This window comes from Odocoileus virginianus, chromosome 5, assembly GCF_023699985.2.
Source record: "Odocoileus virginianus isolate 20LAN1187 ecotype Illinois chromosome 5, Ovbor_1.2, whole genome shotgun sequence".
Taxonomy (NCBI): domain Eukaryota; kingdom Metazoa; phylum Chordata; class Mammalia; order Artiodactyla; family Cervidae; genus Odocoileus; species Odocoileus virginianus.
Window position 1 is genome coordinate 4,092,049 of NC_069678.1, and position 22,578 is coordinate 4,114,626.

The 22,578-nt window shown below is 36.6% G+C and overlaps 1 protein-coding gene across 3 annotated transcripts in view; it reads right to left on the reverse strand.

Annotated features, from left to right (window-relative positions):
• Positions 1 to 5,289: 5,289 nt before the first annotated feature.
• MAN1A2 (mannosidase alpha class 1A member 2) overlaps positions 5,290 to 22,578 on the reverse strand; it is a 153,145-nt gene continuing 135,856 nt past the window's right edge. For all 3 annotated transcript variants that reach the window (XM_070467237.1, XM_070467238.1, XM_070467239.1), the window contains exon 13: positions 5,290 to 11,165. In XM_070467237.1, the coding sequence (XP_070323338.1) occupies positions 11,033 to 11,165 (133 nt within the window). In that variant the 3' untranslated portion in view covers positions 5,290 to 11,032. The remainder of the gene's footprint in view (positions 11,166 to 22,578) is intronic.

Sequence of the window (22,578 nt, forward strand, 5' to 3'; positions counted from 1 at the left end):
CAGGTGGCCAAAGTACTAGAACTTCAACTTCAGCATCAGTCCTTCCAATGTTGATTTCCTTTAGGATTGACTGGTTTGATCTTGCTGTCCAAGGGGCTGTCAAGAATCTTCTCCAGAACCACAGTTCAAAAGAAAGAGCCTTATTTATCTACATACATTCCTGGCTGAATGTGAGGCCTTGGACACAGGCAGCTCTCACTAACGAGGGCCCAAGGTAAAGTGAAAGCTACATGAACTTGTAAACTGCACACAATTTGAATTGTTCCACAGCCTACACACAGATCCACTGGCAAAGGATGGAAGACCTTACTGGCTAAAGATATATTGGAGTAAAACTTCTGATAGATCACTCACTGGCTGACCACTAAGCTATGCTGATGCAGGTGTGAACAAGTTTCAAAACATACAACACTGAGCAGAGATATCAGTGAGCATGAAGCCCAGGAAAGATTATCTCTGTAGAATTAGCCCAGACAAGACAAGTGAAAGTCGCTCAGTCATGTCCGACTCTTTGCAAACCCATAGGCTATAGTCCATGGAATATTCCAGGCTAGAATACTGGAGGGGGCAGCCTTTCCCTTCTCCAGGGGATCTTCCCAGCCCAGGGATCAAACCCAGGTCTCCTGCATTGCAGGCGGATTCTTTACCAGCTGAGCCACAAAGGAAGCCTAAGAATACTGGAGTGGGTAGCCTATCCTTTCCCCCGTGGGTCTTCCCGACCCAGAAATTGAACAGGCGTCTCCTTCATTGCTGGCGGATTCTTTACAAACTGAGCTATAAGGGAATTAGTCCAGGGAAATCACTAAACAAACAGAAAAATGGCAGTAGCAGCAATCACCACCTTCCTGGGTGCAGGAGATCAGATCAGAATCCAGAGTTGCTATGATATTATCTAAAATGTCCACTTTTATATATATATATATATATACACACACACACACAAAGAAACAGGACAATGGCTTAATTTCAGGAAAAAAATAAATAGCTAATAAACATCCCTGGCTTCCACCCACTAGCTGCCAGTAGTATCAGCCCTCAATTCCTAGGTCATGACAATCAACAATGTCTTCAGACATTGACAAATGTGTCCTGGAGGCAGGGAAAAAATTACCCCCTTATTCAGAACCACTACTCTAAAACTACAAGTAAGCAACATAATGTGCTATTGGCATCAGTTCAGTTGCTCAGTCATGTCCGACTCTTTGAGACCCCATGGACTGCAGCACGCCAGGCCTCTCTGTCCATCGCCAACTCCTGGAGTTTACTCAAACTCATGTCCATTGAGCGGTGATGCCATCCAGCCGTCTCATCCTCTGTCATCCCCTTCTCCTCCTGCCTTTAATCTTCCCCAGCATCAGGGTCTTTTCAAATGAGTCAGTTCTTCCCATCAGGTGGCCAAAGTATTGGAGTTTCAGCATCAGCATCAGTCCTTCCAATGAATATTCAGGACTGATTTCCTTTAGGATTGACTGGTTTGACTTCCTTGCAGTCCAAGGGACTCTGAAGAGTCTTCTCCAACACCACAGTCCAAAAGCATCAGTTCTTCGGCACTCAGCTTTCTTTATAGTCCAACTCTCACAAGCACACATGACTACTGGGAAAACCATAGCTTTGACTAGATGGACCTTTGTTGGCAAAGCAATGTCTCTGCTTTTAAAAATGCTGTCTAGGTTGGTCATAACTTTTCTTCCAAGGAGCAAGTGTCTTTTAATTCCATGGCTGCAGTCATGATCTGCAGTGATTTTGGAGCCCCCCAAAATAGAGTCTGTCACTGTTTCCACTGTTTCCCCATCTATTTGCCATGAAGTGATGGGACCATGATGCCATGATCTTACTTTTCTGAATGCTGAGTTTTAAGACAACTTTTTCACTCTCCTCTTTCACTTTCATCAAGAGGCTCTTCAGTTCTTCTTCACTTTCTTCCATAAGGGTGGTGTCATCTGCATATCTGAGGTTATTGATATTTCTCCCAGCAGTCTTGATTCCAGCTTGTTCTTCATCCACCCCAGAGTTTCTCGTGATGTACTCTGCATGTAAGTTAAATAAGCAGGGTGACAATATACAGCCTTGATGTACTCCTTTTCCTATTTGGAACCAGTCTGTTGTTCCATGTCCAGTTCTAACTGTTGTTTCCTGACCTGCATAGAGATTTCTCAAGAGGCAGGTCAGGTGGTCAGGTATTCCTATCTCTTTAAGAATTTTCCAGAGTTTGTTGCGGTCCACACAGTCAAAGGCTTTGGCATGGTCAATAAAGCAGAAGTAGATGGTTTTCCGGAACTTTCTTGCTTTTTTGATGATCCAATGGATGTTGATCCAATGGATGTTGGCAATGTGATCTCTGGTTCCTCTGCCTTTTCTAAACCCAGTATTAGCATAAGGAAAGACATAGATCAAGGGACAAACTTGAGAATCCAGAAGTAAAACTACATTTATGATCAGTTGATATATTGCAAAGGAGCCAAAGCAATTTAATAGGGAAAGGATAGTCTTTTCAACAAATACTACTGGGATAATTAGATACCAACATGCACAAATGAGACCTTTATCATATATAAGGAATTAATTTGAAATAAATCATACACCTAAATTTAAGAGCTAAAACGATAAAACTTTTAGGAGAAAACACAGGTCTAAAGTCTTTGTGACCTTGGATTATGCAAAAAAGGAAAAGCCAGGAAAGAAAATATTGCTATATTACACTTTATCCAAATTAAAGTAGGTTGGATTCAAAATAGAGCATTAAAAAATAAAGACAAACTACAACCTTAGAGAAAATAGATACAGTATAAAGAACCCATGCAACCCAGTAAGAGAGTCCAGTTTTCAGAATGGGAAAAATATTCTGAATAGACATTTTACCAGACATCTGCACAGCTAGTAGCACAGATTCAACATCATTATTCATTAGGAAAATGCCAATGAATGCTGTATTCAGAAACAATTTCACACCCACTAGAACGGCTCTAACAGACAATAACAAATATTGGTGGGGATGAGGAGAAACTGGTACTCTTGCCCTTATACATTACTGATGGGTATGTAAAAACAGTCACTTTGAAAGACAGTATGGTAATTTCTTTAAAAGTTATAGATAACTTTGCCATGTTATCTAGCATTTCCAACCCCTGAGTATATACACAAGAGGAATGAAAACAAATGTCCACATGAAAACTTGTCTGCAAGGTTCATAACAGCACTGTTTACAATAGCCAAAAAGTAAAAACCAAAATGTCTATTAATTGATGAATGGATAAACAAAATATGGAATATCCATATAAATCAAATGTTTTCAGCAATAAAAAGGAACAAACTCTTGATACTTTGCTACAGCATAACTATAGCTTGAAAACCCTATGTTAGATTAAAGAAGCCAACTGAAAAAAAAGACAGCACAAAATGCCCAGAAAAGGCAAATCTATAAAGACCAGGGCTTCCCTGATGGCTCAGATGGTAAAGGACCAATCAGCCTGTGATGCAGGAGGACCCAGGTTCAATCCCCAGTTTGGGAAGATCCCCTGGAGAAGAAAATGGCAACCCATTCCAGTATTCTTGCTTGGAGAATTCCATGGACAGAGGAGCCTGGAGGGCTCCTCTGTCCATGGGGTCATAAAGAGTCTGACACAACTGAGAGACTTAGCAAGCACACATAGAGACCAAAGGCAGATTAATGATTCTCAAGGGCTGAGGGAGGAACAGAACTGGCTGCAAATGGGCATGGAGGACCCTTTGTAGATTGTGGGAGGGTTGTACAATTCTATAAGCTTACTAAAGATCACCGAACTTCCCATTTAGAATGGGAAAGCTTTGTGTAAATCATACCTCAATAAAGCTGTTAATTTTAAAAGTTAAACAAGCAAATGGCAAACAGTAATTCTCTTATATCCTTGCCTCAAAAAGATAACTGCTGTTAACTTCCAGTTTTTTTTTCATCTGTGTGTTTTAACAAAATGTTCTACCATACAGTTTTAAAGCTGATTGGTTCACATATATTAATATATTTGTGTGTCATTAATAACAAACTTCATGGAACACTTCATGAAATGATACATGATGAAATTGAAAAACCACTTTGGGGATCATCCAATGCCTTAATTTTACCCCCTTTTGGTTTCATTTCATTACATATAAAACAAGAAAGTAGAACTAGTTTTCTTAGTTCTTTGCTGCCCTGAACCTCTTTATTAAATTTTTTCTACTTCTTTTGGAATTATTACTCCAATCTGTTGCTAATGAACATAATTAAAAATAGCAACTAACATGGCAAGCTTATTTCAGCCTGGATACATGAATTTTTCATATTTAATTCTCCTAAAAAATCTATATTATCTTCCTTTTACAGATAAAAAATTAAGATTTTCTTAGGGTTAAGAAATTGAAATTCTCTTGAGGGAAGCAGAGAATGGGGAATTATTCCTCAATGGTTACAGAGATTGTTTGCAGTGATGAAAAAGTTTTGGAGATAGATACTGGTGATGGTTGAACACTGTTAATGTAATTATTAGCGCTACTGGGTTATACACAAATATGGCTAAAGTGGCAAACTTTATAAATTATATTTAATTACAAAAAAAATTTTTAAGACATTTGTTAGGTCAGCTAATAGGACTCCTTTTTTAAAACAGCCTTAATGAGGTACAACTGGCATAACATGCTGTTAATTGAAGCTGGATATGCTATGATATGGGGCTTCCCTGGTGTCTCAGAGGTTAAAGCATCTGCCTGCAGTGCAGGAGACCTGGGTTCAATCCCTGAGTCGGGAAGATCCCCTGGAGAAGGAAATGGCAACCCACTCCAGTATTCTTGCCTGGAGAATCCCACGGAGGGAGGAGCCTGGTAGGCTACAGTCCATGCGGTCGCAGAGTCGGACACGACTGAGTGGCTTCACTTCACTTCACTTCTTCATGCTATGATATATGCGTACACTGTGTAATGGATTACTCAAGTCCCGTAGGCCTGTTTTTGCTCAACAATCACTTAAGAAGAGTCATGTAACAGAAAGAGATCCAGTGATTATATAATTTTTAAGCTTGATGGTCTCAGAGGTTGGACTAGAGTAGATAAAAGTCACACAGGCCTATAGCTTGTTTTCTTAAAATTAGATGGCATGAAAATTTCATCTGGCAAGCTCTTCATCTTTCTATAACACTGAGGAATATTAAGATTAGCTGAACCAAAAGAAATACTCTCTGAATGTTCCCACAGTCTCCCAACTGAAAGTCCAAGTTGTTCTACAAACAGGAAGACTGAACTGTGCTGTCATCAGTGGGTACAAATGAAGGATAAACAGACTTTTCACTTAAAGAACATCTTTATTTAATCTTTAATATACAATATTACCTTTAATTTATAAAAATTACGTATGGAGGACATAACTGGAAATCAGTTCAGGAGTGGCCGGTGGGTACTGATTTAGGAGGTTATACTTGCCCCACATGTTAGTTTAGGGAAAAATTATACCAGTGAATTTGAGACCAGTAAGATTGAGAAATGGCATTTCAATTTCTGAATCCAGTATTAAAACTGGGGATGCTTTATTCAACTTATCCAACAAAAACTAATTTCTAAATTTTCTAAAAAATAACTATTCCCAAGAGGTGAGCTTATCTCCATGGGTTTTTCTGGTATATAATTTGCAGTAGAAGTCTGTAGCTTTCCAATAGCTGCAACACATTTTTATTTAAAATCTTCTGCATATTAACATGTATGTATGTGGGTGTATGTGTCTGTGTACTCACACTGATTCACACTGAGCTGAAGCCATCTGTATTGCATGCTGGACTCAGAAAGGTAATTCATTTATGGTGTGTGTCCCCCTGCCATTCTGAGTACAGGCTTCCCCTCTTCTAGGATTTCCAAATATAGTGAAATATTTGGTAAACTTCTTTGTGAAAAAAGCTATCCTCAGGAAGCTCGGTGCACTGCAATGTACATACATACTAGCCATGTGGTATCATGTAATTTCATGAGTTCTGCTGGGCTCAAAGTTTAAAGTGGATTAGTTGTTAAACAGTTAGAAGGCTGAGGATGCTTTAATTTAAATATGATGCACACTGACATTCTGAAATACTAGACCTGAAAAGGATGGAGCAAGTGCAAGAAGAGGAAGGGAACTCTTCTTTGGGACACATGTTTTTTTCTGCATTCCTCAGATTTAGGCTGTTGTAGAGGTAACAAGGGCAATGGTACCTTTCTGCAGTCTAAAAAAAGGAATAGTGGTTGCCACATGGCAACTGAGGCACATAACCCATTTTCTGTTGCTTAAAATTTTTTCAGGAGACTGACTTCTGTAGCACAAAGGTCAGAAATATAATTTCACATTCTTGTCATAGGGCCCTAAGAGTATTCAAGTGGAGGAATTTTTGCAGTTCCAGCCATCCAGAGTTCTGGCCCAAAGGTTAATGGGCAGGCAGAACCTGAAGCAAATATACTTATTTTGATACCACAGAGATCCTTTCTTTTACATGGAGACTCTGGAATTGTGGCACTAAATGACAAGGATAAGGGCTAAGAGCATACCCCACAAACAAACAAAATGCCTCTTTCAAGATAGTTGTACCATACTGAAACCTGAACAACCTCCAGAGTATAGCTATTTTCAAGACAACAAATATATAGCTTTAGGTTACACAAATACATATGATCGTACATACATGACTTTTTTTTTGCTTTAAAAATGAATTATGTATTCAAAACACAGATAAAAGATGCATATCAAAGATTATAGGGTCTTACACAAATTAAAATTGGGATCAAAAGTTAACAACTACGATCCATGGGCCAAATCTAGTCCTCCATGTTCCAGAAAATAAGGTTTTATTGGAAAACAGCCACCGATACCCCTTCCTTTACATGTTGTCTACACTTGCTTTGATGGCTTAACAGCAGAACTGAGTAGTAGAGAGAGAGACTGTATGGCTCACAAAGCCTGAAATATTTACCGTCTGACTCTCTGGAGGAAAGCTTGCTGATCCACAGATCACAGAGAACATGACCTGAATGAGTTGAAGGAAGAGAAAATCATCTTCATCAATGTTCCGGAACCAAGTACATTAAAATATCTCCAGATCATATTTGGTTACTCAAATATTCTGCTTAGAATTTTTGCAGCCAAAACCAGTTAACAACGGTGTTCATTAACAGAAACAATACTAAAAATCTTTCTGTATATCATTGTATTTATGTATATATCTACATAAAGAGTAGATTAAGATATGAACTAGCCAATCTGAGTGTAAGGAAACCTAAAGAAAAATAAGAACTCAAAATACCATTACTAGGAACTGTTATTAGGAACTTAGAAATATTTCAGTATATTCTTCTTTTATATTTAACAGCATGAGACCATTACTAGGAACCACAGCAGAGCATAAACAATTTACAACTAACTGCAAATTTTACCCATTTAATTATGTGACAAAATTTTTTGAATATAAAATAACCAGCATTTCTATAAAACATTAACTTTTAATTATGCAATTAAAGTGATAATAGCAAAATAAGAATGTTTTTATTTCTAAAGTAGATATTTTAGTCAAAGTTGCATCAGAAATCAAGTATTTCTTTTGACATTTTTCAAGAGACTTTAGTTATTAACTACAATTATAGCTGTTAGTATTATATAGTAGCACATTGTTTAAAATATATTATAAACCATTTCTTTTCTTCTTTAATTTAAAGGAAATATAAAATTAAGGATTTTGTAACATGAATCATACTGAAAAACACTTAGAACGGTATGAACAACTCTTATACAGAAAATGCCACTGGAATCACAAAGTGTTCTGACACCTGAAAGTGCCGAGCACAATGCTTGGCACACATTAGGTATGCTGTGCTTGTTCACTCACTCACTCACTCACTCACTCATTCATTCATAAGGAATCCACGCCTAAGGAGAAACTACAAGGGCAAGCACAACAAATTTTACCAACAAATTTGAAGTTTTGACAAAGACTTTGGCAATGGAGAATGGGAGAGGAGACGTTAATGATCAAAATTTCAAACTGCTTGGTTAAAATCTACCAACTGAAGCCCTGGGTTGTCCTAGAGAACATCACAGAGAATCAGGGTCAATATCCCACAACAGGAATATATTCCTTCAATATCCAGGTTTTGCTTTTACACATAAACATCTGCTCAAAGACAAGGATAAGTTGGTGTCAGACATAAGACAGCACATCTCTGCAACCCACCAGAAAGTAAGAATCCTGTGGCTGGGTACCTATTTTTCTGTACTGAGACTTCTTTTCAGTTGGGACCACATTCTCTTGGTTTTAACAACTTAATACTGGTTTGAACCAAAAATGTGATTCCAAAATTCTAAAAGAAAGAAAAATAAATATAGAAGGTAGAAGGGTGTTCAACATCTATTTTTTTCGCTTGTATACCAAATGATCTATCTACTCTGCACATTTGTGCCAAAGGCACAAAGTAATGTGTCTGCTTTTGAGGAGGCACCTGGAAAGGAGCATTTCTAGGCTCTTTGCAGAAGATCTTAAAAATGTAACGAATGTTTAACCTGAGTCATAAGGGCTACAAAATGCAAAGGACTGTAAAGGACAGAAAAAAGTAAAGAATACTCTCGGAAACTAGCAGAATATGGGAATAATATAGGATAAGGATTGATCTTGGAGAAAAGAAATTTTTAAATCCTTAACAAAAATAAAACATGACACTGGCAACTCGTAGCTGACTTAAATGTAATTGCCTTTGGTATTCAGAGAAGAAAAAAAAGAAAAAGGAAGCATTGTCATAAGCTCTAGTCTTCTCACCATCCCAAGGAAGAGAGGAAATGATGAAGACTCTTCCTTCGTCCCTCTCAAGAGTCTTTGCTTGTACCAGAACTAGCCATGCTCATACCCTCTCTGTCTTCTCTTGAGCTCCACAAATACAAACAGATCAGTTGGTGTGGGGGTTGTGTCTTTTCATTTCTTGAGAAGTTCCTGGGGAACCAAGAAGGTTCCTTTACTCTGCATTCTTCTAAATGAAGTGAGGAAGTGTTCACTGCCATCTACAAAGCTGTTCTGGGTCTTTTGCCAAGTCAAGTTTTTCATTTTTTTTAAGTGACTCATAAGTGGGCTTGTGCTATTTTTAGGAGAAAAGCTAATGTTTTTTGAGAACTAAACACTTTCCGTTTCTCTTCTAAAGTTAGTCATCTATGCTTTTCATTTAAAATTTTTAGTTTTTCAACTAGTAAAAGATATTACAATTTCAATATATGTACTAAAATTTAAGTCTCCTAAATGTTTAAATAATGCAACTGGCTCTACATCCTTACTCTCTATGTATACTGAAAATCTTGAGATGGTTATCATTTATGGATCATCTTCTGAACTATGTGAACTGTATGACTAATTGTGGCATAAGATGAACACCCTTAAAATATTTAATCATATTCATTTACTAAATCTTTCTCCAATGTAAATCTACCACATGCTAATAAAACAATAAAAAAAACTATCAAAATAAGACAACAAACCTTCAGAACTCTAAAGTGAGCTTCCTACTCATTGTTTTATGAAATCTTCAAATTCATAGTAAATATCAGACTAATAATACTACTCCCAACTATTACTGCCAATGGAAGCTGTTTGTATTAAGTGTAAAGAAGAAAAAGCATCTTGCACTGTGACATAAATTTAAGGGGCAGAAAATTTTATAAGCCTTATTTATCTTTTAGTTCCTGATAAAATTTAAGTTATTCCCCCACAAATATAAAGAAATATTGTAAAATCTATTGATGGTAAGAGAAAGCCCCTTAGATATATTTCAAATTTAGTGTAATATAATTAAATTATACCACATTTTAATTACTAAGTATTATTTTGAAACTGCTCTGATTAATTCTTTCAATTTATATAAATATCCTTGGAGAAAAAAAGTTGAATTTATTTTTTACATAAAATGTTTATGAAAAGCTCACTCATCTGATGGGATAACAAAGGATCCCCTATCCCAAAAACAGTTAAGGAAGTTTCACTACATATTGTTTTTTATTTAATAAATTGTGAAAGTAATCTGGCTCATCAAGGTAAATTCAGAGCTGCACACAGTGCAGTGAATTTTGCCAAGCCACACAAAGAGCTGAAAATTGAGGGAGTCTACTAAGGTGAAACTGAACGAAATTTACTTGGTAGATTTGCTGGTTTGAAAAAATAATCTCCTACCAACAAAACCAAGGCTTTCTCTTAGAACAGGTTTCAAGGCAACAAACTGCAGCATTTTCCCCACTTTTTGTCATGCTACCAACACGAGACTGAACAACATGCACGGAATTCCAAACCCAGGCTCGTAAGTAGTGGTGATGATACACAGTAGTTTCAATGATTCCATATGGAGACAAAGACTTGAAGAGTATTCTTTGTGAATCATGTCCCCAGAGAAATCAAATTTAACCAAGAAATTTCAATGGACTAGACTGCGACTTGAAATGGCTGCCAGTCTGCATCTAATGGGAACTTGAAAATTCAGAGAGGGATAGGCATTCTGTTTCTTTTTCGAGTCTTCCTGGGGCCGATGCAGTTACATTGTTCTTTTGCTCTTGTTTATTTTAATTCATTCCATTATTAAAAATGGAGGGGGAAAGAGGACAAACAATGTGTAAATATTGTGATGTGAGAGCTGCTCCACTTTGGGAGGAAACAAATGTGTAATTGGTTCCAAAGGCCATCTCCAACTCCTGCAAGGTGCTCCACATTCTTGGCTTATTCTTAGGAAGTATAGCCTCCAGATTCCAGGACTCTAGAAACAATAGCAACAGGCATAATTTCTCAAGTGACCATCTCGTTAAGAATCAAAACACATCAGGTCTCTGTCCTACATACACCAGAATATGTTTTGGTCAGGTATAAAATGGAATCATTTCAAAGTTGAAATATCTACAAGTTGAAAAGTCTTGCAGGGAATAGTCATGTTTCACCCTGCGATGTTGACTTAAGAGGTCCAGGTTTTCAAAAGGCCCCTCTCCAGACTAATTTCTGTAGTGGTCCATGTAAACAAAACACAGGTGAGAATGGTCTTTCTGGAGCTACATTCATCGAACAGCAGGATTTCTTGAAAGTGTGGTGTTGGCTAAATGTAACACGGGCAGAGGGTGAGCCTCTGTATTAAATACCCAGTGGTCTAAAGGTAAAAGGTCATCACCGGAGAACAGCAGATACAAATACCTGAAAATTTAAAAAAAAAAAAAATGAGTTTCAACTAGAATTCAACAAGAAGATCACGTGATCTCAGTTATAATGGGAGAGGACAGCAGTAACCTATTTTAAGCAACTTTGATAAAACACACACTAAAAAGTGAACCTAAGTCATTCAAATGATTAAAAACACAAAATCAATGTATTCCAGAAAAGTGCATAATAAAATCCAGTAAGATGAACAACTAGACCTCTGAAAGAAGGCAGTTAAAAAGCAAATTCCACACACCTGTCTGAAGCACATAAAACAATAATGCTGTAAAATGGCATAAAACAAACCAATCCATGATTTTTTAGAGACATTCTTTTAAAATTCAGATATAATATCAATCATACGTTTTGGCAACTTACAGAGATCACAGTATAACTACAAATTAATGTGTGTGTGTTTGTGTGTTAGGCACTCAGTCTTGTCTGACTCTTTGGGACCTCATGGACTGTAGCCTGACAGATTCCTTTGTCCATGGGATTTCCTAGGCAAGGATACTGGAGTGGGTTGCGACTCCCTTCTCCAAGGAATCTTCCCAACCCAGGGATCAAACCTGGATCTTCTGCATTGCAAGCATCTACATTTATTAACAAACACTAAAGGAAATAAGTAAGCCATATTATTTGGGCACAGCAATGACTTTATATACTCCTAATACATGAGTTTTTATAGTTCTTGGAGAAGATACTACAAACTGTTCAAAAAAGTTCTAGAAACATTATGGATTTACAGGAGGGTTAATCATTCATTAGTCTCTCTTAATAGGTAATAGCATTGTTTATATGAAGACATATATATTTACACCTCTCCATGAATACTGCAGGGCACAGGGGGAACTTAGAAATTTAAAACAGTTTATACAATGATTCTTACCATTATAAGTAAAAATATATGTATATCACATTATATAATTGGGCAAGTTCCAATATGAATTCTATTAGGGGGTTATCAAAGTGAGCATAAAACAACTATACAGAGTTGGCAATCTGGGTTATAACTCTTGATCTTAGCAGTAAGTAGCTGGGCTTTACTTAAGGCTTTGGTGAAGAATTCCTTTACAGTATCTTAGCTAAACTTCCTTTATTTTAAAAATAGGCACATTAACATCTTTTCATTTTACTGTTATTGTTCTGGGTGACAGAATAAAACCATATAGCACTGAGGTAAATGGAGGCTACTTATCAACTGTATAACCGGTAAAGCTGGAATGGAGAGTAACAGGGCCTCTAGTTTCACTCTTTGATCCCAGACCTTGAGATCTGCTTGACCAACTTATTCACCAGGTAACAGGCAGAGAAGCTGGAACGGAAAAAGACTTGGATGGACACAGCAAGAGACTCTGCTGGGTCTGCTTACTGTATGGAGATGAGAAGCACAAGCTCTCTATGTTCTGGGCACAAACATGTCCAGAAGAGAGCTATGTTCTGTGCAGTTCCATGTCTTTTGGTTAAATGTGGGCTAATGTAGCAGGCTCACTCTAACTGCAACACTTCTTGGGAGAGGAGTAGGTAAAGAAATAAAGAGAAAATGCAGTTTCTTGTAAAATGATTTTTTTACATTGTAAAGTGCTATAGAAGTACCTTACATAAATACACAAGTTATGTGAAAGCTTTAGATAACAGAAAGTGGTATTTTATTTTTAAACAATCATGAAACAATAAAACTGTAGTGGGTTGAGTAGCCTCCCTATTCCCCAACTCATGTCTATCTGGTGCCTCAGAATGTCACTTTATTTGGAAATAGGGTCTCTGGTATATAATCAGTCAAGGATCTCAAGAGGAAACCATCCTTGACTTAGGGTGGGTCCTAAAACCAATGGCTTCTATCTTTACAAGAGAAAGGAGAGCAAGTGATCTGGACCCAGAGACATGAAAATCATGTAAAGGCAGAGGCAAAGACTCAAGTTAAGCTCCCACCATCCAAGGAACACCTTCAGAGGAAAATTATTTCTGACTTCTGGCCTGCAGAGCTGTGACAGAATAAACTTCTGTAATGCCACAAAGTTTGTGGTGATTTGTTACTGCAACTCTAGGAAATTAATACAACTTTCATGCCAAGCTTCCAGAGGATTCCTCTGGACCTTAAGCAGTGGTTTGGATGAACTACTTGGAGAGTCAAATAGGCCCTAGACAGCAGGAGCTAGACTATAGATGCATATTTAAAAATTTATAGCAAAATAAATGTTTGAAATTAAAGTAAAATAGCTAAACAACACATGTTAAGGCCATGGTACATTATTACTGACAGAGATTTTTAACTTGGATTTTAAATACAGAACAACTGGAGAAGTGTGATCTTTGCTATGAAAGTTGAGAAAAGTCTAATTCAAATTAGCTATCAGACTACTAGATACTTTCTCTTCCAGTAAGGATTTTTTATGACTACAGTTCAAAGTTGAAGATAACAGATGACAAACGGCACTGCCAAAGGCCTGTAAGTATATAAAAAGTTGCTATTAAGAACCTCAGTTTTACTGGATGTCTTGCTTACTTTTTAGAACTATTTTAAAATGCTGTTTACATATGTCTCTTTTATCTTTCTTTTATCTAGAAAGACAAGACATTCAGAGGAGGTGACGGTACGAGAAGCAATCTCAACCAAGTGTTGGTAGTATTCACCAAATAGGAAAGTTTTACAGTCAAATAGGAAAGAACAGTCAGCCAAATCTCAGAAGAAACATTTAAGCGTCTATGGAGAAATGCTAAGGTTAAAAAAGAACCAACTACCAAGCTAATGTGCTCTTTACCCAATTCTTTATGTTTATCAAATGAGCCTTGCTGACTTGTTTATTCTTTTCCACCACTACCAGGGGTGGTGTTCAGGGTATTATGGATAGATGCTACAACCCTAAAGGCTTGCATTAGGGACTACAACTAACTCACAGGAAAACCTTAGACTCTGAAAAATAATTTACTTTAATCTTCCATTTCATTCATACTCCTAATGTTTAAATAATGTCTTAGGATGGATAAATTGAAGACACGCAGTAGAAATTATATTCTAAAAGATGATACATTAAAATATACAATTATTAACCTCTCCAAAAGATCTGCCCCTCTCTGCCTTTCTTAAATCTTAAAGTTGTTTCCTGGTGGGAAAGGGTGGGGAAGAAAAAAACACTGAAACAAACATGGCAGTATTGTGGATTCAAATCCATTTTTTGAAAGATAAACTAGAAGTGGAACATTTGTGATCTTGAGACACAAAGGGGCTGCGAAAAATTCATCTTCCTCTCTTTTAGGGGTCAAATAATTTAGGGTAACTTTCCTATAGGTCAGAGGACACTGAAACTACATAAACAGTTGGGATTATTTCGTATAACAAAAAGCCCAATAGTTGTGAGTTGGTTATATGGGAAGAGGAACTGGAAAGGATAGGAATGCTAATTTGCTCATGTCAATCACAGGAAGCAAGACTTTGTCTAAATCATATCAAGAAATAGGGGCTAGGTATAAAAAAAAAAAAGCCCAGAGGTAGATGGTAATCTTGGTTAAAGATTAATGAAAAAATAATTTTTTTCCTGGTGCCAAAAGGCCTTATCCCTTTTTCCCTCTTCTTAGGTCATTGTCTTGAGAAAACTTCCAACTATCCCTTTGATACGTATGTAAATCTTAATTAACCCCTTGTCATAAATATAGAAGTATTATTTTTCCTTTGGATAAAGAGAATTAATTGGATAAAGAGAATTAATACACATGGCCTCCCCAGTTACCTTATGAATTCAGAATGAACTATGTATAGCAAATGGTGCTGTCAAGAAACTATCCGTTTCTCATCACACTGCCTTTGTACCTTTGTCAAAAATATGTCTTCCCACCACTTCCTAGATCCTGTTTCAAATATTTGTCCACAAATTGTTATTGTCTATTACACCAATAGATTTTGTCTACTGATCTATTTGTCTATTGTCTCTTTTGTCTATTACACACAATGGATTTGGTATTGTCTATTACACCAATCAGAACCACTGTTCTGATTATGATAGCTTTATAATAAGTCTTGAAATCAGGCAGTATTAGGCTTTCAACTTTGCTTTTTTTGAAACTTGTTTTGGTTATTCTATGTTCTTTGTATTTCCATATGAAATTTAGAAACAGTTTATTAATTTCTACCCAAAAGAACTTCCAGAAATTTTTATTGGGATGATGTAACTACAGAATAATTGAGGGAGAATTGACAATACTGAATTCTCAGAACCATAAAGTGAATCTCTCCATTTATTTAGATCTTTAATTTCTCTCAGCAATGATTTTTAGTTTTCAGTGTACAGGTCTTTAATGTGTTTTGGCAAGATTTACCCCTAAAATTTCATATCATTTCATATGCTATTATAAGGGGCAATTTTTTCAGTTTCAATTTCTTGATTGCTCACTGCTAGTACATATAATTGATTTTAATATATTAATCTTGTGTCCACAACCCTGCTAAATTAACTTACTAATTCTAGTAACTTTTTGAGAAATGCCATAAGATTTTCAAAGATGACAATCATCCTCTACAAAAAAAGTCTTTTCTTTTGTCCGGCTGCAGACCTCCATTACAAGGCTAAGTAGAAGTGAAGAGAACAGAGATCTTTGTCTTGGTCCTAATCTTAGGAGGATCTTAGTTCTTCAATATGATGCTAACTATACATTCTTCATACATGCCATTTATCAACTTAAGAAAGTTCCTTTAGGTTTTTTGTTTGCTAAGAGTTTTATCAGGAATGGATATTGGATTTTGTCAAGTGATTTTTCTGTCTATTGAGGTAAGCATATAGTTTTTGTTTTATAGTTCATTGACTGATCTTCAAATGTTAAATCAAGCCTCCATACTTGGAATAAACCCACTTGGGTCATGATGTAGTAACTAATATGTTGTTAGACTTGATTTGCTAAAATCTTATTTAGCTATTTTATACTTAACTAAGTTCATGAGGGATATTAGTCTTGCTTCCAAGGAGGACTCTCTGTCATTGTTATATTTGCTGCTTTTTGCCTAACTTGTCTTTTCCCTCTGGCTGCTTTTAAGATTTCTTTCTTTATCACTATTTTTGAGCAATGTGATTACAATGTGCCTTGGGTGGAGCATTTTTTATGTTCCTTTTCCTTGAAGTTTAGTCTGTGAGTACAGTATTTGCGAAAAGTTTGAAAAGACTGGGATCAGTTTTCATCCATGCGGCCGTCCTCTTCTCCAGAGACGACGCTTTCACATGTTTTACCATGTGCAGCTGTTACACCGCTCACAAGCTCTCTTCATTTCTGTAAGATTCTTTCTTTTGCTGTTGTTTCATTTTGATTTCTATTCCTATGTTTTCTTGTTCACTAACCTTTATTGCCTGCAATGTCTAATGTGCTATTAATCCTATTTGGTGTATTTATTTTCCAATCCAGACATCGCAGTTTTCATTTCTGGAAGTTTGATTTGGGTTTTAACATCTTCCACATCTATACTTAATGTTTTGAATACACAGAATACAGTTATAACTGTTTTGATATTATCTGCTAATTTTAACATGTCTATGAGTTCCAAGTTAATTTCAATTGATAACCTCCGTGTTTGTTCCTGGATAGTTTTCTGTTACTATAAATCTTAACTTTTGTTCAGGAATATCATTAAGTTACTTGGAAACAGTTTGATCCTTTCAGGTCTTGTTTTTATGATTTGTTATATAGATCCAAAGCTGTAGATTATTCCCCTCTACTGAGGCACAAACTAGATTTAGAAAAGGTAGAGGAACCAGAGATCAAATTGCCAACATACACAGGATCATAGAAAAAGCAAAGGAATTCCAAAAACCATCTACTTCTGCTTCACTATGCTAAAGCCTTTGACTGGGTGGATCACAACAAACTGTGGAATATTCTTAATGAAACAGGAATACCAGACTGTATAACCAGCCTCCTGAGAAACCTGTATGCAGGACAAGAAGCAACACTTAGAACTGGACATGGAAAAACAGACTGGCTCAAAATTGGTAAAGGAGTACGTCAACGCTGTATACTGTCACTCTGCTTATTTAACTTATATGTAGAGTACATCATGTGAAATGCTGGGCTGAATGAATCACAAGCTGCTATCAAGATTGCCAGGAGAAATTTCAACAATCTCAGATATGCAGATGATACAGCTTTAATGGCAGAAAGTGAAGAGGAACTTAAAGCCTCTTGATGAAAAGTGAAAGAGGAGAGTGAAAAAGCTGGCTTAAAACTCAACATTCAAAAACTATGATCATGGCATCTGGTCCTATCACTTCATGGCAAACAGATGAGGAAAACATGGAAAGTGTCAGACTTCATTTTCTTGGGCTTCAAAATCACTGTGGATGGTGACTGCAGCCATGAAATTAAAAGACACATGCTCCTTGGAAGAATAGTTATGACAAACCTAACAGTGCATTAAAAAGCAAAGACATCACTTTGCCGACAAAAGTCCATGTGGTCAAATGTGGATTTTTGGTTTTTCCAGTAGTCATGTATGTACGGATGTGAGAACTGGACCATAAAGAAGGCTGAGAGCCAAAGAATTAATGCTTTTGAACTGCGGCGCTGGAGAAGACTCTTGAGAGTTCCCTGGACAGCAAGGAGATCAAACCAGTCAATCCTAAAGGAAATCAACCCTGAATACTGATGCTGGAAGGATTGATGCTGAAGCTGAAGTTCTGATACTTTGGCCACCTGATGCAAAGAGGTGACTCACTGGAAAAGACCCTGATGCTGGGAAAGACTGAGGGCAAGAGGAGAAGGGGGTGACAGAGGATGAGATGGTTGGATGGCATCACCGACTCAATGGACATGAGCTTGAGCAAACTTCGGGAGATACTGAAGGACAGGGAAGCCTGGCGTGCTGCAGTTCATGTGGTCACAAAGAGTCAGACACGACTTAGTGACTGAACAAGAATAACTGAGGCGGGACTTTCTTGAGTAATCAATTTGGTGTCCCATAAATTAGGAGCATTTCCAATCAGGCTACTGAAACAAGACACTATTCCTGGTCCTGTGTGATCACCACAAACTGTTCCCTTTAATCCCTTACAGATGACTCTCCCCCTCAATTCAGGTAGTTTCTTCATCCTGCTGAACACTACAGACTCTTGGGATCTCTGTACAGCTCCTCCCTCTCTGGTACTTTCCCGTGAACACTAGCTATCATAGTTTCCTTGGAATCACAGCTCCATCTCCTCGAGGAGTCTGCTGCACTCTGCCTCAGAAGCCCCCCTTCCGGCACAGTAAACTGCAAACACTATCATCAGACAGCAAGCTGGGACAAACACCAGGCTCAGCCGGCTTGTGCCTCATCGCTCAGAGATCTCAGACCTTCACTGCCTTTTGTCCAGTGTTTTGAAAACCACTGTTTCATACATAGTTTATCTGCTTGTTTCAAGGGGAAGGGTAAATATGACCCTTGTTATCTCACCTTGGAGGAAATGGAAGTCCTACTCTTCCATTTTTAAATACTTTGTTAAATGATTTGCTGAACACCATGCAATTATGCTCATGGAATCCCTTATGCTCTGTTATTAACCCAAGTAAAAAAGATCATTAGAGTTTATCCAGCAAGAACTTGTTGTTAGGAACACTTTCTGGCTCTTCATGATCACTGATTCTTCTCTAAAGACTTCATACCCTGACCTTCTAGAATTTTGTGAAAATGGACATTAAGTTCATCTATCTTCATTTTTCTCAATCCAACTTTTCCCTTCTTTAAAATTATATATCTATTCTGTTGTGCTTCTCTCCATCATTCCCGAAAGAACATTAATACTGATTACAAAATCATATTTGTAGTAGTACTTTGGTATGTAATTTCTTTGGATAATTGCAATCATTTAAAATAACAAGTTACCTTTCTCCCTTTGGGACTCTCTCTGTCCTATCTATTTTCCTTTCATTACATTCCAGGGTAAGCCATAGGGAATACAGTTAAAAGTACAGATGCTTTGGCATTTTTTTTCCCCCCACAAGTTCCCTTGGTAGCATGCCATTGATTCTCTAATTTTTCATTGGGGTAAAAACACATAACATAAAATTTACCATCTTAACCATTTTTAAGTTCAGGAGTGTTATGTATATTCACATTATTGTGAAACAGAGCTCGAAAACTTCATCTTGCAAAACTGAAACTCTATACCATTTAAACAACAACTTTTTCTCCTCCTCCAGCTCCTGGAGGAAGCTCCATCTTCTACTTTCTTCTTCTATGAATCTTATTAAGGATATTTCAGGTAAGTGGAATCATAACAGTATTTGTCTTTTTGTGACTGGTTTATTTCACTTTACATAATGTCCTCAGTATTCATCCATATTCTTGCCTCCCTAATTTTGATTCTGGAATCCTAACTCCTATTACTTCTAGTAAATATTCTTTAGTCAGGCTAGTATTCTTCCTGTATTTTTAAAGAAAGGTAGCATTTATTTTCTCAAGCTGGATCCATGAAATGACTTTCTGCTTTACCTCACTTATTAATACCTTATGCATTACTTAGCATCATTTCAATCTTTGTCATGACTACTCCAGCCCACACCAAAGTTCCTTTGAATTTCCAAAACATTTATATTCTCTTGAGCACTATACACGTGCATGCGCACATGCACACACACACACATTTTATACTTTTACTGAGTTTGCCCATGACCAGAAGTTAAGAGATTTCTTTTTATGTTGTTGTTGTTCATGCTAGATTCATTTGCAAAATGATGAAAAACTCTTTACTGTCCTGAACAAAAACAGGACAAACGATAAATGGATTTTAATAAAATACATTTTCAACATTCTTATTTTCCTAGTGCTATCCATAGGAAATCTAGCTTACTTTGTGAATATTAAGTATAGGAATTCAACTATATGTACTTGACAAAAAAGAAAACTGATGACAAATACATACATTACTGATGTCTTAAAGGATTTAAAAGAAGAATTTGGATTAACCTCAATTTTAGTCTTTTGTATTAGAACTTAACTTTCATGTACGAAACAATTCTACTGTACCTAATTTTTTGAAATACGATTGCTAAAAGAAAACTGAAACTTGGAAGCTTTCTGTAAGGTAAAACTAACTTTGATAATATTTTAAAGTTTTCATGTGATAACTATTATTAGTTTTATAGTCTTTATAAGGTAATTTTACATTTACTGAAGATAGTCTTTTAACCGCCTTAAAGCCGAGATTTCTTAACTAGATTGTAAGCTCATGATTATAGTGTATGTTTCATACATTTAATTCTCAAATAGCACAATTCTGACAGGAGAGCAGCTACTTAATAAATACTTTTTGACTTGACTCAGTTTATAAATCAGCTTTCAAGGGTTAAGTGAGCAGAGAATAGCAAAAAACAGGAGATTTAAAGCTACTTTTTTCATCTAGCTGGAAAAATAGTTCTCTCATGTTAGAAAGCTAACTTTTAAGATACAGTTACAGATAAGTTTATAAGAGATAAATGGAAGAGAATAGTGGCTTTGTTTCTTCAATCTTCCCTCTTGAACTAATTTTCCTGTGTAAGAATCCTCACCCCAATAATCTATCTCATTGATTCTCCCTCTCTCACAAATAAATTACTAAGACACTTCTGATAACAAACTTGAATACTACTCTTGATGCTTTGTTGACAAAACCACTATCAAAACTGTCTTTGAACCTACTTCAAAGACACTTTTGATAGTCTGATAGCTGGCTAACTATACATTCATTTATGTATATGGAGAATAACTTTACAGGCAAAGGAAGATAACAGTAGCTATAAAAAGAATTAACAGAAACTACTACAGGAAATGACAACAATATCAGCAACAATATCCGGCTTCTTGATAACAATTTACTATCTTCCCTCCCCCCCACCTCAATATTATAAAACTTTCAAACCTACAGAAATTTGGAAAGAATTTTACAGTGAAAACCATATGCATTCCCTTTCTAGATATTACAATTAACACTCTGGTAATCTCATCACAAATCTATTACTCTATTCATGTATTACTAAAATAGTCCCCTAGAAAAAGCATCTAATTATTCAACTTAGCTAAGTATCAAGAAAAACATGCTCAGTAAAAATGCTTGCAGGACTTCCTGATGGTACAGTGGATAGGAATCTGTCTGCCAATGCAGGGGGTATGGGTTCGACTCCTGGTCTGGGAAGATTCCACATGTCATGGAGCAACTAACGCTCCCCACAACTACTGAGCCCCGGCACCAGAACTACTGGAGCCTGTGTGATCCAGGGCCTGAGAGTCACAACTACTGAGCCTGCGTGCTGCAACTACTGAAGCTGGAACATGGCTAGAGCCCGCACGGTCTAACTTCTGAAGCCTGTGTACCTAGAGCCTATGCTCTGCAAAGAAGCCACTGCAGTGAGAAGCCGGTGCACCGCAACGAGAGAAAGCCCCCGTGGAGCAACAAAGACTCCGCACAACCACAAAGAAATTAATTAATTTAATTTAAAAAATTGCTTGCAAAGGGAGAAATAGAAGTCTCGCTAGAGTTTTTTTGAAAGCCAAAACAAACTTAGAACAAACTTCAGTCAACAATTTTACTGGAGTTTTAAGAAGAAGATTGTTGTCACAAATTTTAACTCTCTGTCATCTCTGCTTTAAAGAAGCACCAAGATTAAAACATTTAGAATTTTACTTCATAGCAAATTATTTGATAGTAGCAAAATGTATTAGTTAATTTTAAGGGAAGAATTAAAACATTTCTAGATTAAAAAAACTAAGATTAAGACACTTGTATGTAATCAAACATAATTCCTTTTTTTCTAGATTCCTTTTAAAAGTATATGATTAATGGACCATCAGTAAGTGAATGAATAAATAAAATGTGGTTAGCCAGCCATATAACAGAATACTTATCGAGAGAAAGGAATAACCTGATACATGCACCACCACCCACTGATCAAAAAAATATTATGCTAAAAAGAATGTCAAACAAAAATAAGTGCATAATGCATGATTGCAATTATATGAAATTCCAGAATAAGAAACCTACAGTGACGCAAAGCAGCTATGTGTTCAGGGACTCATTGGAAGATGAGGATAGAAATGTTCCATATTACCTGTGGTTGTAGTTACTCAGGCTTATATACTTGGAAAATACAATGAACTGTACACTTAGAATACATTAATAAAGCCAATTTTTAAAGTTAAGAAAAAAGATCGATGGAAAAGAAAAATAATCTTATTATGTGTTATTGCTACATAAGTACATTTTGAGTTGTAGCTCCCTCTACTGCAGGAAAAGAAAACTGGCAAGGACATTTCAAAATACAGTTCGGAAACTGAAAAAACACTCATATTAAACAGTGCAAGTGAAATCCATTCTGTGTGTGCGTGTGTGTCCCCTGGTGTCTAACATTTAGATTGCACTGACGCTGTGGTAAGTCCTGCATGCTAAGTCACTTTAGTCATGTCCGACCCTTTGCGACT